General features: G+C 53.9%; 1 protein-coding gene across 2 annotated transcripts; it reads right to left on the bottom strand.

The window, feature by feature from the left end:
• Nucleotides 1-4,904: 4,904 nt before the first annotated feature.
• LOC120226778 (keratin, type II cuticular Hb5) lies at nt 4,905-11,853 on the bottom strand. 2 transcript variants are annotated; one of them, XM_039224944.1, is made up of 9 exons: nt 11,434-11,853; nt 9,020-9,228; nt 8,349-8,409; nt 8,124-8,219; nt 7,270-7,434; nt 6,884-7,009; nt 6,272-6,492; nt 5,497-5,532; nt 4,905-5,091 (listed from the first exon to the last, which is right to left on the bottom strand). In XM_039224944.1, the coding sequence occupies exons 1-9, from the start codon at nt 11,851-11,853 to the stop codon at nt 4,905-4,907; spliced, it is 1,521 nt and encodes a 506-aa protein (XP_039080875.1). The 2 variants fall into 2 exon arrangements, with proteins under 2 accessions (XP_039080875.1, XP_039080874.1); XM_039224943.1 differs by having other exon boundaries at nt 4,905-5,098; nt 5,501-5,532.
• Between the last annotated feature and the right edge of the window lie 339 nt (nt 11,854-12,192).

Below are 12,192 nucleotides of genomic sequence, written 5' to 3'. Positions count from 1 at the left end.
ATCCAGACCTCTGGTTGGAGGACATTTTCCCCGATGGCCTGAATGGGGTAATTGATTGGGGAACTCTGCCTCTGGCCTATTCCTGAACTGACAGTCCCCAACAAGTTCAACAAGTTTGGAGTCCCTTCTGATGCAAAGGAGGGTCCCCCTGATGATGTGGAAAGAGGGGTTTCTGATGGACAAGTTTCTTTATTTGATTTACAGGAACAACTCTACTTCCACTTTTATTTGAGATTAAAAAAACAGCCTGACTGGGCAGAAGATATTTTGCCATAAGAAGATATACTTGATCTCAAGACATAGAGAAACCTTGGAGCAGTTCTCTGGGCCATGCAGTCCTTCTAATGCCCTCAGAATCTGTCTTCTGGGACACACATGATTCTCTTGGGTCCCGGGGAAGGCCAGGATCTTTTTTAAGTATATTGCTCCCTTAGTCTCTGCCTCCTGGCCTTGGAGGGTTCCGCAGGGGCTGCCCCACTAGCACACCACGGTCTAGATCCCACCAAGTTTGAGTGGAGGTAAAATCAGGTTCAAAGGGCCATTAGATCTGCTCTGAGGAGGAAAAGGAGTCTCAAATGGCACCTGCTGCCCTGCGGCAGAACAGGGGGTGGGATGGGGGAGGGTCTGCCTTTCTTTCAGGTTTTGGTGGTAGAGAGCCTGTGTTCACATTTTCATGTCTCTGGTGTTTTCTCCATTACAGAAATTTTTTAAAATGTTTATTTATTTTTGAAAGAGAGACAGAGTGTGACTGAGTGGGGGAGGGGCAGAGAGAGCCAGAAACACAGAATCCGAAGCAGGCTCCGGGCTCTAAGCTGTCAGCACAGAGCATGAGGTGGGGCTTGAACTCATGAACCATGAGATCATGACCTGAGCTGAAGTCGGACACTTAGCTGACTGAGCCACCTAAGTGCCCCATTTTCTCCATTTTTAATGCAAGAGCTCATTCCTTTGAGCGCTGCCTCCATCCCACTCCATTCCCCGGCTTTCCACCCCCCACCTCTCACTGCTCCCCCTCCCCCCTGCCGTCCAACAGTGCCAAGAGAGTAAGAGTGGGCATGTTGGGGGATCCTTTGCTTTTGAACAAAGTGGAAGTGGGCAGGGATTTCCAGGGGGCCCAAAGGGGGTGTGGTGAGGGTTGGAGGAAGTGCAGCAAAGTGGAGTGAGGCAGTCATGAACTCAGCCTCTCCCCAGTGCAAGTCTCCTGACCCCAAGAGAGCAGAAGCTAGTTAGCTGTCCTCAACGCTCTAGTTTTCAATGAACAAAACATTCAATACAGTCTCTTCTCAGAGTCCACGTTCCCAGAGTGTGGCGGTGGCATGCAGATGCAGACAGGGGGTAATTCCCAGATAGCCATTTCCAGTGTCCATGCCCACCACAAAGACTGATACACTTAGCGATTTCCTTGATCGTGTGGTGAATTTATGTTTCTCACTGTGCCTAGTTCAGGTGGATAATGACACCAATCTGTATGTCCTGGGGTCCCAAAGACTGAAGCAGGGAAGTTGGAGATACTGGGCTGGTGGAAGGAGCCGACCTGGGAGTGCGTATTGTGAGGATAGCGCAAGGGGAGGGTGTTTGAGACTCGGCAGAGGAGAGCTTGTGGCCTCAGCGAGGAAAGGAGAGGACAGCAAAGCCCAAACTGACCTGCTTTTTTGGAAAAGACTATAAGCCATACTTCCGTCTTCCTTTGGAGACTCTTGTATTTTGGGGGGACATTGGAGATTTGAATAAGAGTAGAAAACAAACAGAAGGTCTGATTTTCTCTGACTGATGTCCTACTCGGTTTGTGGAGTTTCAAGGGAAAAGGAGTCCAGGCAAGAACTCTGGAATCACCCATATGGGCCAACTTTATTGTTTGGGCCACTCCCTCTGGATTTACCTGATCTTTTGATTTCAGACCCCTTGACTTCTCCTTAAAATATTTTTCTGGGGGGGTGGTCCCTGGGTGACTCGGTCAGTTAAACGTCTGCCTTTGGCTCAGGTCATGATCTCATGGTTCATGGGTTCAAGCCCTGTATTGAGCTCTACGCTGACAGCGAGGAGCCTGCTTTCCATCCTCTGTCTTCCTCTCTCTCTCTGCCCCCCCCTCTCAAAAATAAAATAAACGTTTAAAAAAGTTATTAAAAATTTTTTTCTAATAAAGCTTTAATCCTTAGTTGCCCTTGGATTATATCCTTTGCTTTGTTCTTTTATCAGGATTGGGCTATGGGAGCCACAGAATTCTTTGAACTAGAGGAGCTTGCTTGGCATTTTTGCTGTTGGCTGCCGGGAAGGCTGGGGCGGGGCGGGGGAGGTTTCATCCTCAGAAGGCAACAGCACCTCTGGCTGGCTGAGTCAATTGACTGGTCTTTGCACACAAAGCACGGAAACTTATTAAAAAGCTTATTAATATCTCCCAGCTTGTGGCTGTTTGACTTTTTCAGTGCATAATGTCCGATTTTGGGGCTGTCAGATTTGGCATCTTGGTTATGCTTGGCCCAGACCTATGGTAACATCGAGGTGTCTTCCCCAAACACAGACTCACTCGGGCAACCCGGGACCGCAGGAGCTAAGAGGACCAGAGGTGGCTCATGTCACATACCCCCCAGGCTGATCTAAAATGCATGGGGGCCACTTCTTGCCCGATGTCTCACTGAGAAACGGCAGAGTTCATGCTCAAGTTTTGATTTTCAGCCCCTAATTTTCTACCTTTCCTATGGATGAATGATGTGCCCTAAAGTGAATGTTGTCCTGTTGTGGTTATGAGCATGGCCTTGAGGCCCAGGGAGGTGAGTGAAAGGAGGGAGGCCAGTGGGAAACTTGGAGGAGGCCTGCCTAGTGTCACCCGGCAAACCTCAAATGGCAGCAGCCTGAGCACGCGGAAGGGGCCGGCTGCCTCCACAGTGGATCTGTAAGTCTCTGGGGCTGAAGTCGGGGTTCGTCAGAGCACACAGAGACTCAACTTCTCCTCCCAGGGAAAGGCTTGGGGGTGGGGCAGCAGAGGGGGCTGGCAGGCGGACATCCGCCTAGAATGGTAACAGCCAAACTGTTTTCCTTTTTTTTTTTTTTTTTAAATGTTTTATTTATTTCTGAGAGTGAGAGAGAGACAGCATGACAGCATGAGCAGGGGAGGGTCAGAGAGAGAGGGAGACACAATCTGAAACAGGCTCCAGGCTCTGAGCTGGCTGTCAGCACAGAGCCTGATGCAGGGCTTGAACCCACAAACCGTGAGATCATGACCTGAGCTGAAGTCGGATGCTTAACCGACTGAGCCACCCAGGCGCCCCAGCCAAACTGTTTTCCTAATGGAGATATGGAAGTGAGTCCACATGGCTTCTCCTGCTCTCCCAGGTGCCCAAGTTCATCCAACCATCCCAGGCCTGACAAGTCCTGGAGCCCCACCCTGGGACTTAGTTGAGGGGCAGAGCTAGGGGAAGATACTTCCTGCCCTGAAAGAGCTTCCACAGCTTGATCCAGGCTCCAGATACACCCAGTGACCTCCCTGGCCATGAGCCACAAGGTCAGATCCAGAGATCCTCAGGGTGGGGAGACAGTGTGGGGTAGGGGTAGGGGAATGGTGAGTGTGGGAGGGAGGGTAGAAAGGGAGAGCGCAGAGAGCACTGGGCAAAGGGAGGAGAGGCGTGGGATGGCTTATGTGTCCAGGTAGGATGGTCACAGGTGGCTTAAAGGGGGGGCTTGTCTCCATGGGGTGGAGGGGGCATCTGGGAAGATCAGCACTGGGATGGGTGTGTTGCAAAGGGCTGGGGAGCAGCTGTGGAAAGAGGAGATGGAGGGAGCCTGCACTTAGCATAAGGATCACAAACGCGTGCTGGGAAGTGGTTTGAAGCAGGTGACAGGGGGTGAGAACAATGAATTTGGGGTGGGATTCTGGCTGCTGGGGGCATAGTGGGTGGGGACAGGGAGCGGAAGGTCAAGGGGGGAGCTGGAGCTGTAGTCCAAGCCTGAGTGGACTGAGGAGGACTGGGCTGGGAGAAGAGGCAAAATCACTGGAGGGCAGGGAAACATTGCCTGGGGCTGGAAAGGATTGGCCGGCTGGAGATGGGGCTGAGTGTCGCACAGGTGGGGTTGGGGCCGAGTCACTGTCATTCACAAGACTACATATCCTTGCACGGAAGCAGCATTTATTGAAACACAGGCTGAGACAACCCAGAAGGCAAGGCACCCACAGACAGTCTTAACAAGAGGGAGACCCAGGAAGTGGCCTAACCTTCTCCATCCCACCGGCTCTGCATCAGACAGATCCCTCCTGCACCGGCAGGGGGCGATCTGGAGCAACCTTGGAGTTTTTTTTTTGAAATGTATAAAGGTGCAATGAATAGCAAGACCTGTCCCAGGTCAAAAAGATTTCCCCTCTGTAATGGCCCATCAACTGGGAGGTCACAGGAGGAGTTTGGCTGGGACAGGTTAACCCAAAGAAGGCAGTCAGTCAGAGAGACAAGCAATACTCAAACAAAAATAACCCCTGGGGCAAGTGCTTCCCCCCAGCCGACCTCCCTGCCAGGAGAGGGTAGCTGTTGGGAGGGAGGACTTAGTCTCAGATTCTCAGGTTGTGGGAGACTCAGCTCGATGTTAGCCTCATTCCTTGTCTCAGGGGAAGGTCAGGCTCCCATGAAGCCCAGCCACCCTGGGTGATTGGTAGTGTCCCAGAGAGCTTGGAGAATAATACAAACGAGCCACTGTGTTTTGGAATCAAACCGGAGTTCCGGGAAGGGCTGGGAAAGACTCTCTAACTGAAGCCCAGAGGAGAACCAGGAAAACAACTCCCTAAAACGAGCAGGTGGCAGAGCGCGGCTGAGGGTCTTTCCCTCTGTAGGAACATGTGGAAGATTCCGGAAGCAAGCACACGATTTCCACTCACACCCCGTCCTGCGCTCCGGGGACAAGAACGCAGGCAGCCTCGGACTCTAAGCAAAGCGGACAGACCGGCTGCTCCCGCAGCTGAAGTTGGCCGAGCGGGGCTGGCAGGGGGCACAGGAGTCGGGCGCCATCACCGTGATACTGCCTCCCGTGGCCACGGGGCCAGAGGCAATCTGGCGCCCCGGGGTGGTGGTGCACGTGAGGCCCCCACAGGAGACTCCGCCGCGGGAGCTGCTGACGCCTGTGGGGACAGAGGGGACACAGAGGGTGAGAGGCCTGCCCTCACCTCACCAACCAAGGAGCTTCCGTATAGCAGAAGCTTCCTCCTCCGGAAAGAGGCATACTGGTTAATAACTGAGGCCCAGGTCCTCTCAGCATCTCAGCCCTTCTAGGGGGCGGGGACAGGAAGGAAGTGAGCACCCCCTACCCAGAGGGGCAAAGCAGCCACGGCCCCATTTCCACGGCCTGCAGTTCACATCGCCACCAGTTGAGGGCGCTCAACGCGGCATTCCCTAACTTCAGTGATGCTCCCCATGAGGAGCCGGGGGAGGAGGCTACCTCCTCCCCGTCCGGAAGCATTCCAGGTTCAGTTTAGCCCATACACAAAGCCATTTTTTTGGAGGATGTTCAAGCAGATACTTACAGACATTCACGGAGCCCACACCTTCACACAGCCTGCGGGGAAAGAAAACTCGATTAGCTAAGGACACTGAGCTGGATACCTTGAGGCAGGGACAGAGAAGGCCCTCCTGTCTACAGATACTGCCTCCCAAGGCAGGGAGGGCCCCCCAAAGTCAGGTTCTTTCTCTAACCGTTCTCGGAACACAGAATCAGACAGCCTTCTGATTTCAAGCAGAGGTGGGCGCGATGATGAACTCTGCCGGCTGCCGCCAATCCGAGCGACCCCGCACCCTGCGTAGTGCTGGTCAGGCTCATGGAAAGGAGAGTCAGATCAAATGCAGCAATGTGTGTGGAAGGGCTTTGTGCCAGTGAAGAGCTAGTGGAGTGCAAGAAGAGCTAGTGGAAGAGCATATGGAGTGCATTGTCCTGACGGTGCACGAGCCTTGCGTAGGGAGCTTCTGGAAAAATTGGGTTTGAGAGGCACACGACTTGGGCACAGGTCCTGCCTCTTGCACTTCTTATTCACTGTGGCCACGAGAAAGTCACTGCACGCTGAGCCCTATTTCCTCATCTTTGGATGTGAAAAGTGACACCTACCTCATTGGATTGTGGAGATTAAAATGAGCATGTGGCACGGGCCAACACATACTAAGTAACGGATAAATGATGACGATTATTGAAGCTTGAGCTGTACTAGCAGGGGGTAGAGACGTAGCTCACACTTGGGCTGAGGGAAACACACTCCCAGGAGACCAGGCCCTCCTATTGGCGAGGAGATCCTCCTTAGCCCTACCTGTGCTCCTCGCCTTCCAGCAGCCGCCTGTAGGTGGCGATCTCGATGTCCAGGCCCAGCTTGGAGTTCATCACCTCCTGGTACTCCTTGAGCAGGCAGGCCATGTCCTGCTTGGCCTTCTGCAGGGCGGCCTCCAGCTCGGCCAGCTTGCAGCGGGCGTCGCTCAGGGCCGCCTCGCCCTGCTGCTCTGCCTCGGCTACGGCAGCCTCCAGCTTGGTCCGCTAGGAGGAAGGAGATGTGAGGGCAAGGATAAGAGAGAGAAGGCACAGCCTGGCTCACCGGAGCTGAAGGAGTGGGGGCAGGGAGAGCAGGGTCCAGAGAGAAATTACGTATCTAATGAGACCTTGAACACAGGAAGGAGATGGGGGCTTTCACCACCTTTCCCTGGCGGTGGTTGCTGAGTGGCCAAGGAGGGTGACATCAGTGAAATGGCCTATCCTGCTTCAAGTGTTGTGCGATTTGGTTGGGTCCCTGCTTCCTCACAGGCACACTGTGAAGCCTCATTTGGACCAGGCCTTTGCCCTCCTGGGGGGCAAGATGCCCAGTGCTCTAGTGTGCCTGTGCAGACTGTGATCTACATCCTCCCCCTGCCCAACTCTCCTTGTACCATACCTGGCACTTGGCATTCTCGATCTCGGCAGTCAGCCTCTGGATCATGCGGTTCAGCTCATTCATCTCCTCCTTGGTGCGGCGCAGGGTCTCCCCGTGCCGGATCACCGTGGCCTTCATCTCTTCACACTGGGGGCAAGCCGAGATGTTCCTGAGGCTCAGGATGGGAGTTTCCTCCCATTCAGATACCACAGATGGTTGGGAGATTGTACAGTGCTCAGCCTATGCAACTATACATGACAGCCCTGCTTTACCATCCAAACTGAGAGATGTCTGTCGTCTTACCATCCCTACAAATCAAAATCCTCAGACAAGAGAGACCTTCTTTAATATACACCTGGCTTCCCTCCCACTGTCATGTCTAGAGGCAGGTGTCCTGTGCCCCTCACCTTGCTGCGGTACCAGGACTCGGCCTCAGCCCGGCTGCGGCTGGCGATGTCGTCGTACTGAGCCTTGATCTCGGCCACAACGCAGTCCATGTTGAGGTCCCGGCTGTTGTCCATCTTGACGATGACCGAGGTGTCGGAGATGTGGGCGTGGAGAACCTGGAGCTCCTGGGGGCCAACAGTCAATGCGTTTGGGTCTGGTGCCTGGTCTGGGCCATGGGCTCCACCCTTAGGGGCAGTGTCCACTCTCTGGAGGGGGCACTGGTCATGCACGTTCCATGACACCTGCTCCGCGTGCTTCTCCTCCCCCCTTCATTCACACAGAGGCACATCATAAAACAAGGAGGCTGGAAGGGGCCCCAGAGAGGAGCTGGGGACAGCCCCTGACTTAACAAATGTGAAAACTGAAGCCCCGCATGTGAAAAAGACCTGACTCAAAGTCACCCAGCCGGGTGGCTGGGGTTTGAATGCCAAGACCAGTGATTTGTCCATTCATTAAGACTCCTCTCTAACCGGAGACCCACCCTGAGCACCCCCACCCTCACATGTACACTTGCATATCTGTGTACAGACTGACACGCCCCCAGACCAGCACACAGGCACACACACTGCAACAACAACTCCACAGACATGGAGAAGCCCGAGGGCCCACACACTCCTCGGTCCTCAAACACGCGTGCAAGGCTCTCCCTGCGTACATACATGCAACACGGCCCTCTCAGATATGTCCGCATGTTCTCCTGGGCCACATCACACACATCAGGTGAACACGTGCACACGGCACACCCTTTCCCCTCTTTCTCAGGTCCCCCACCTCCCCTCTACCTGCTGTGGCTGGTCGGCAGGGGCTCCCTTACCTCATCGTAGAGGCGCTTCAGGAAGCTAGACTCCTCCACCAACGCCTCCACATTGGCTTCCAGGTCTGATTTCCGCAGGTAGGCGCAGTCCACGTCCTGGTGGTGGAGGGAAAGGCAGGGTGTGTATGTGTGGGAGGCCTCTGGGGTCAGTGTGGTGACCGTGCCCTGATGGAGGCTGGCCAGATGGGTCCCCCTCCCTTCCTGCTCCACGATCAGCCCCCTCACCTTCTTTAGAACCACGAACTCGTTCTCTGCCGTGGCTCTCAGAGCCACCTCCTCTTCATACCTGGGTTTGGGAGGGTGGGTAAAGAGGGGTCACAGCTGAGGGGTCCAGTCTTGGATAATATCCCAGCTTCCAGGCAAGATCTTCCAGGAATCAAAAGGGATTGAGTCCCAGAGAATACTATCTTGTCCTCTCCAGTGTCTATTTTGTGCATTATTTTACTTGGGCTAACCCTTGGCCCAGACTGGCTTATTCCACCCCAGTCCTGCTGTTTCTGGGCTGAGATCAGGGCATGCACACGCTGTTCCCTAAATCTAAATTCCTTTGTGCATCATAGAGCCAAAGAGGGCCAGTGCCCAGGGCAGTGAGAACACAGAGCAAGCATCATGATGTGAGCTGGGCAGGGTAGGAGCACAGAAAACTGTAGAATTCCATTGGGTTTCCTCTCCTCACTCCCCATCGAAGCAGCTCTAAGACTCACGAGGGTCTTACCCTCCAAGGGGTAAAGTGGGGCCGAAGATTCTGAAGAAACCCAGGCCCCACCTCAGACAGCCCCTCCCTCGGCTCCAGGCAGCCCCTGCTGCTAGACAGGCAGGATTCTTAAGCTGCTTCAAGAAGTTGAGGGTGGAGCCTTCCTCCTCTCCCCGTGTTCGCCCTGTCCAGCCGCACTCACTTCTTCTTGTAGCCCTCCAGCACCTCCTGCACGTGGTTGAGCTCAGAGGCCAGCCTCCCGCTGTCGGCCTCCACGCACTCGGCCTCCCGCCTCAGCGTCTCGATGTAGCCATTAAACAGCGGCTCCATGTTGCTCTCGCAGCAGCGCTGGTTTTGGTAGAACTGCCACTTGGTCTCCAGAAGCTTGTTCTGCTGCTCTAGGAAGCGCACCTGCCGCCCAGCGTGGAGGAAAGAGACTCAGGGGAAGCCCAGGGTGGTGCCTGGACCCCCGAAGATCTTTCTGCCCTGGGTGCTCACTGAACAGCCAGGGCCAGCCAAAGGCAAGGCATGGGGTTGAGTCTCTGTGACTCAAGGGGACTTGCTCCCGGCGTCCAGGAGGCAGTGTGGGTGTGGGGGCAAGCGCCCTGGGGCTTGAGGCTGGAGGTCTGGTTCAAGTCCAGTTCTGCCACTTTTAGTGGGCAGGTCATCTAACCTTTTGGTCTTGTTTTTCTCATTTCTAAACCAGAGATGGTAACAGTGCCTCCCTTAGAGTTATAAAGATTGAACAAGTTAATACATGAAAAGTGCTTAGAACATTTCTGACACATGGTAAATGCTCAACTAATTCAACTGTTACCTTAATTAGCAGTTCCTCGTTTATTAATTTATGCAACACTTACTGAAAGTCTAGCGTGTGGTGCTAGTGCCCATGCTAAGATACACACACGCACAGACACACATCTATATCTATAGTTGACCTCGAACAATCCAGGGGTCAAGGGCACTGACACCTCCCTTTCCTGCCTCCACACAGTTGGAGATTTGCGTATAACTTCTGACTCCCCACAAACGTAACTACTATTAGCCTACCGTTTGACTGGAAGTCTTACTGATAACATAAATAGTCAAGTAGCATGTATTTAGTTTATGTATTAAATATTGTATTCTTACACCAAAGTAAGCCAGAGAAAACATGTTATTAAGAAAATCACAAGGAAGAGAAAATGCATTTATAGCACTGTATTGTACTTATCAGAAAAAGTCCTCTTATAAGTGGATCTGTTCAGTTCCGACCCATGTTGTTCAAGGGTCAGCCCTATAGCTCTGTCTGTCAGTCTGTATCTACCCATCTGTCAATTACATTCCACTTTCACAACCCTTTGGGGGCAGATATTATATCCCTTCTAGTACAGATGGGGACACTGGGATGCCTAGCCCATTGTCACACAAATGGTAAGTGAGAGGCAAGGTCTGCTGTCCCTGGAGTCCCCTTTGCCTGTCCCACCAAAGTACGCCTAAGCAGCTCATCTAAATGGTCTCAGCTCCAATTTGATATTTAAAAAATAAATGGAGGGGAGCCTGTGTGGCTCAGTTGGTTAAGTGTCCCACTCTTGGTTTCACTCAGGTCATGATCTCACGGTCCGTGGGTTCAAGCTCTGCATTGGGCTCTGTGCTGACAGTGCAGAGCCTGCTTGGGATTCTATTTCCCTCTCTCTGTGTCCCTCCCCTGCTTGAGCATATGCTCTCTCTCAAAATAAATAAACATTAAATAAAATGGAGATAATAATACCTACCCCACTAGGTCATTCTGAAGATGAACTAAGCGCACCAAGAGCCCCTGCCTCCAACCCCAGAGCGGGGTCCTATCTATTCTGCCAGAATGAGGCCACGTGGGCAGAGGGGCCAGCACAAAGGGAAGGTCATGGGTAGCCTTTTTGGGAGGCAGCCTCACGGTAGTGTGCTGGTTTTCACACTCAGCATCTGTGGGCTTCCTCCTATGAGCCTGGCTGCCTGTCTTCCACATTCCCAGCCCTGCATCCGTGAAGGTGGCTGTGCCAACCCTGGCTGGTTAACTGTCATACCTCCTTGCCCCCTATCATCCTGGGAGAATAATGCTAACAGCGAATGTTTATTGAACACTTACTATGTGCCAGCATTTTCTAAGCATGGAGCCATCAGTGCTCACAACAAGCATGTGGGGCTGGTTCTGTTATCCAGACAAGTCACATGCCCGAGGTCTTACACTGCTGAGGGGCAGAGCAAAGATGGGGGAGGGGTGGCGTGGCTCTGAGCCCAGCCGCCCACTTCCCTGAGCCGCCTGGCCGGGAGCCATCTGCCTCCCCCTTATCTCCCACTCTTGTAGCAGCCAGTGCCCAATCCAGTTTCTCGGGGCACCTCAGATATTCCCGTGTGGCCTTGTCTCCGGAAGCACACATGCACTTTAGATCACAGACTGTTTCTGGACCACTCTGGGCCCTCTGCTGTGCCTTGCTGGGATTAAGAGACAGAAACTGATCCTTTGCCTACGTTGGCCTGCCATCCTCTACCTCCGCCGTATCAAACCTGGCCCCACACGGTCTCCCCGACACACGGGACCTTCCCGAGGGGAGGACAGGCCAGGGCCTTCTCTGGACCATCATCCCAGGCCTCACTGACCTTGTCGATGAAGGCAGCGAATCTGTTGTTGAGACACTTGATCTGCTCCTTCTCCTCGTGCTTCACGCACTGCGCGTTGGGGTCGATCTCCAGGTTGAGGGGCGTGAGGAGGCTCTCGTTGACCGACACGGTGGTGATGCAGGGCGGGCTGGGCCCGCACACGCCGCCGGAGCGGTAGCCGAAGCTGCGGCCGCAGGAGCCGGCGCGGAAGCCGCCCATGGCCATGCGGGGCCCGCAGGAGCCCAGGTTGGAGAGGCTGCGGCTCCCGAAGCCGGTCAGCCCCCGGTAGCAGGACACCCCTCGGTAGGGCGCGGCGCTGATGCAGCAGCGGTTACCAGTTTTGGGGGCCACGGCCGAGCAGGAGCTGAAGGTCCTGGTGACCCCGCATCCTGAGCTGATCCTGTAGGAGCGGCAGGACATCGTGTGCGTCTGGGGAGAGGCTGAGTGCGGCGGGAACGAGTGAGGTCTTGGGTGCGCTGCTTAGGATCCTCTGGCCTCTCTGATCCTCCTTGGGCCTTTTATTGGTGGGGAGAGCTGGGGTTGGCTGCATAAAAGGAGTGAAAAGCCATTTTATGTTGTTTATTGGCTTGGGGAGTTTGCCAGCAACTCCCCAAAGACTCATCTTAAAGGTGAGCTCAGCGGCGACTTGAGGCCTCCGTAAAAGTATTGAAGATGTTATTACGGATACTGTGTTTGCACTTTTCATCTTCAAAGCTCGTTTACATACATTAAGTAATTAATTTTCTCTCAGTCTCAGAT

Source organism: Hyaena hyaena, unplaced genomic scaffold (genome assembly GCF_003009895.1).
Source record: "Hyaena hyaena isolate Hyena2069 unplaced genomic scaffold, ASM300989v1 scaffold_1851, whole genome shotgun sequence".
NCBI classification, from domain to species: domain Eukaryota; kingdom Metazoa; phylum Chordata; class Mammalia; order Carnivora; family Hyaenidae; genus Hyaena; species Hyaena hyaena.
Note: the sequence above shows the minus strand (reverse complement) of the source record. Positions and strands in the feature narration are given on the sequence as shown.

What these genes read in the sequence shown, in the direction of transcription:
- LOC120226778 (XM_039224943.1), bottom strand. Translation starts at nt 11,853, where the DNA reads ATGTCCTGCCGCTCCTACAGGATCAGCTCAGGATGCGGGGTCACCAGG. An exon ending in AGTCCTGGTACCGCAGCAAG is followed by an intron (nt 7,010 to 7,269) that starts GTGAGGGGCACA and finishes GCTTGCCCCCAG; the next exon opens with TGTGAAGAGATGAAGGCCAC. An exon ending in CTGGAAGGCGAGGAGCACAG is followed by an intron (nt 5,533 to 6,271) that starts GTAGGGCTAAGG and finishes CTTTCCCCGCAG; the next exon opens with GCTGTGTGAAGGTGTGGGCT.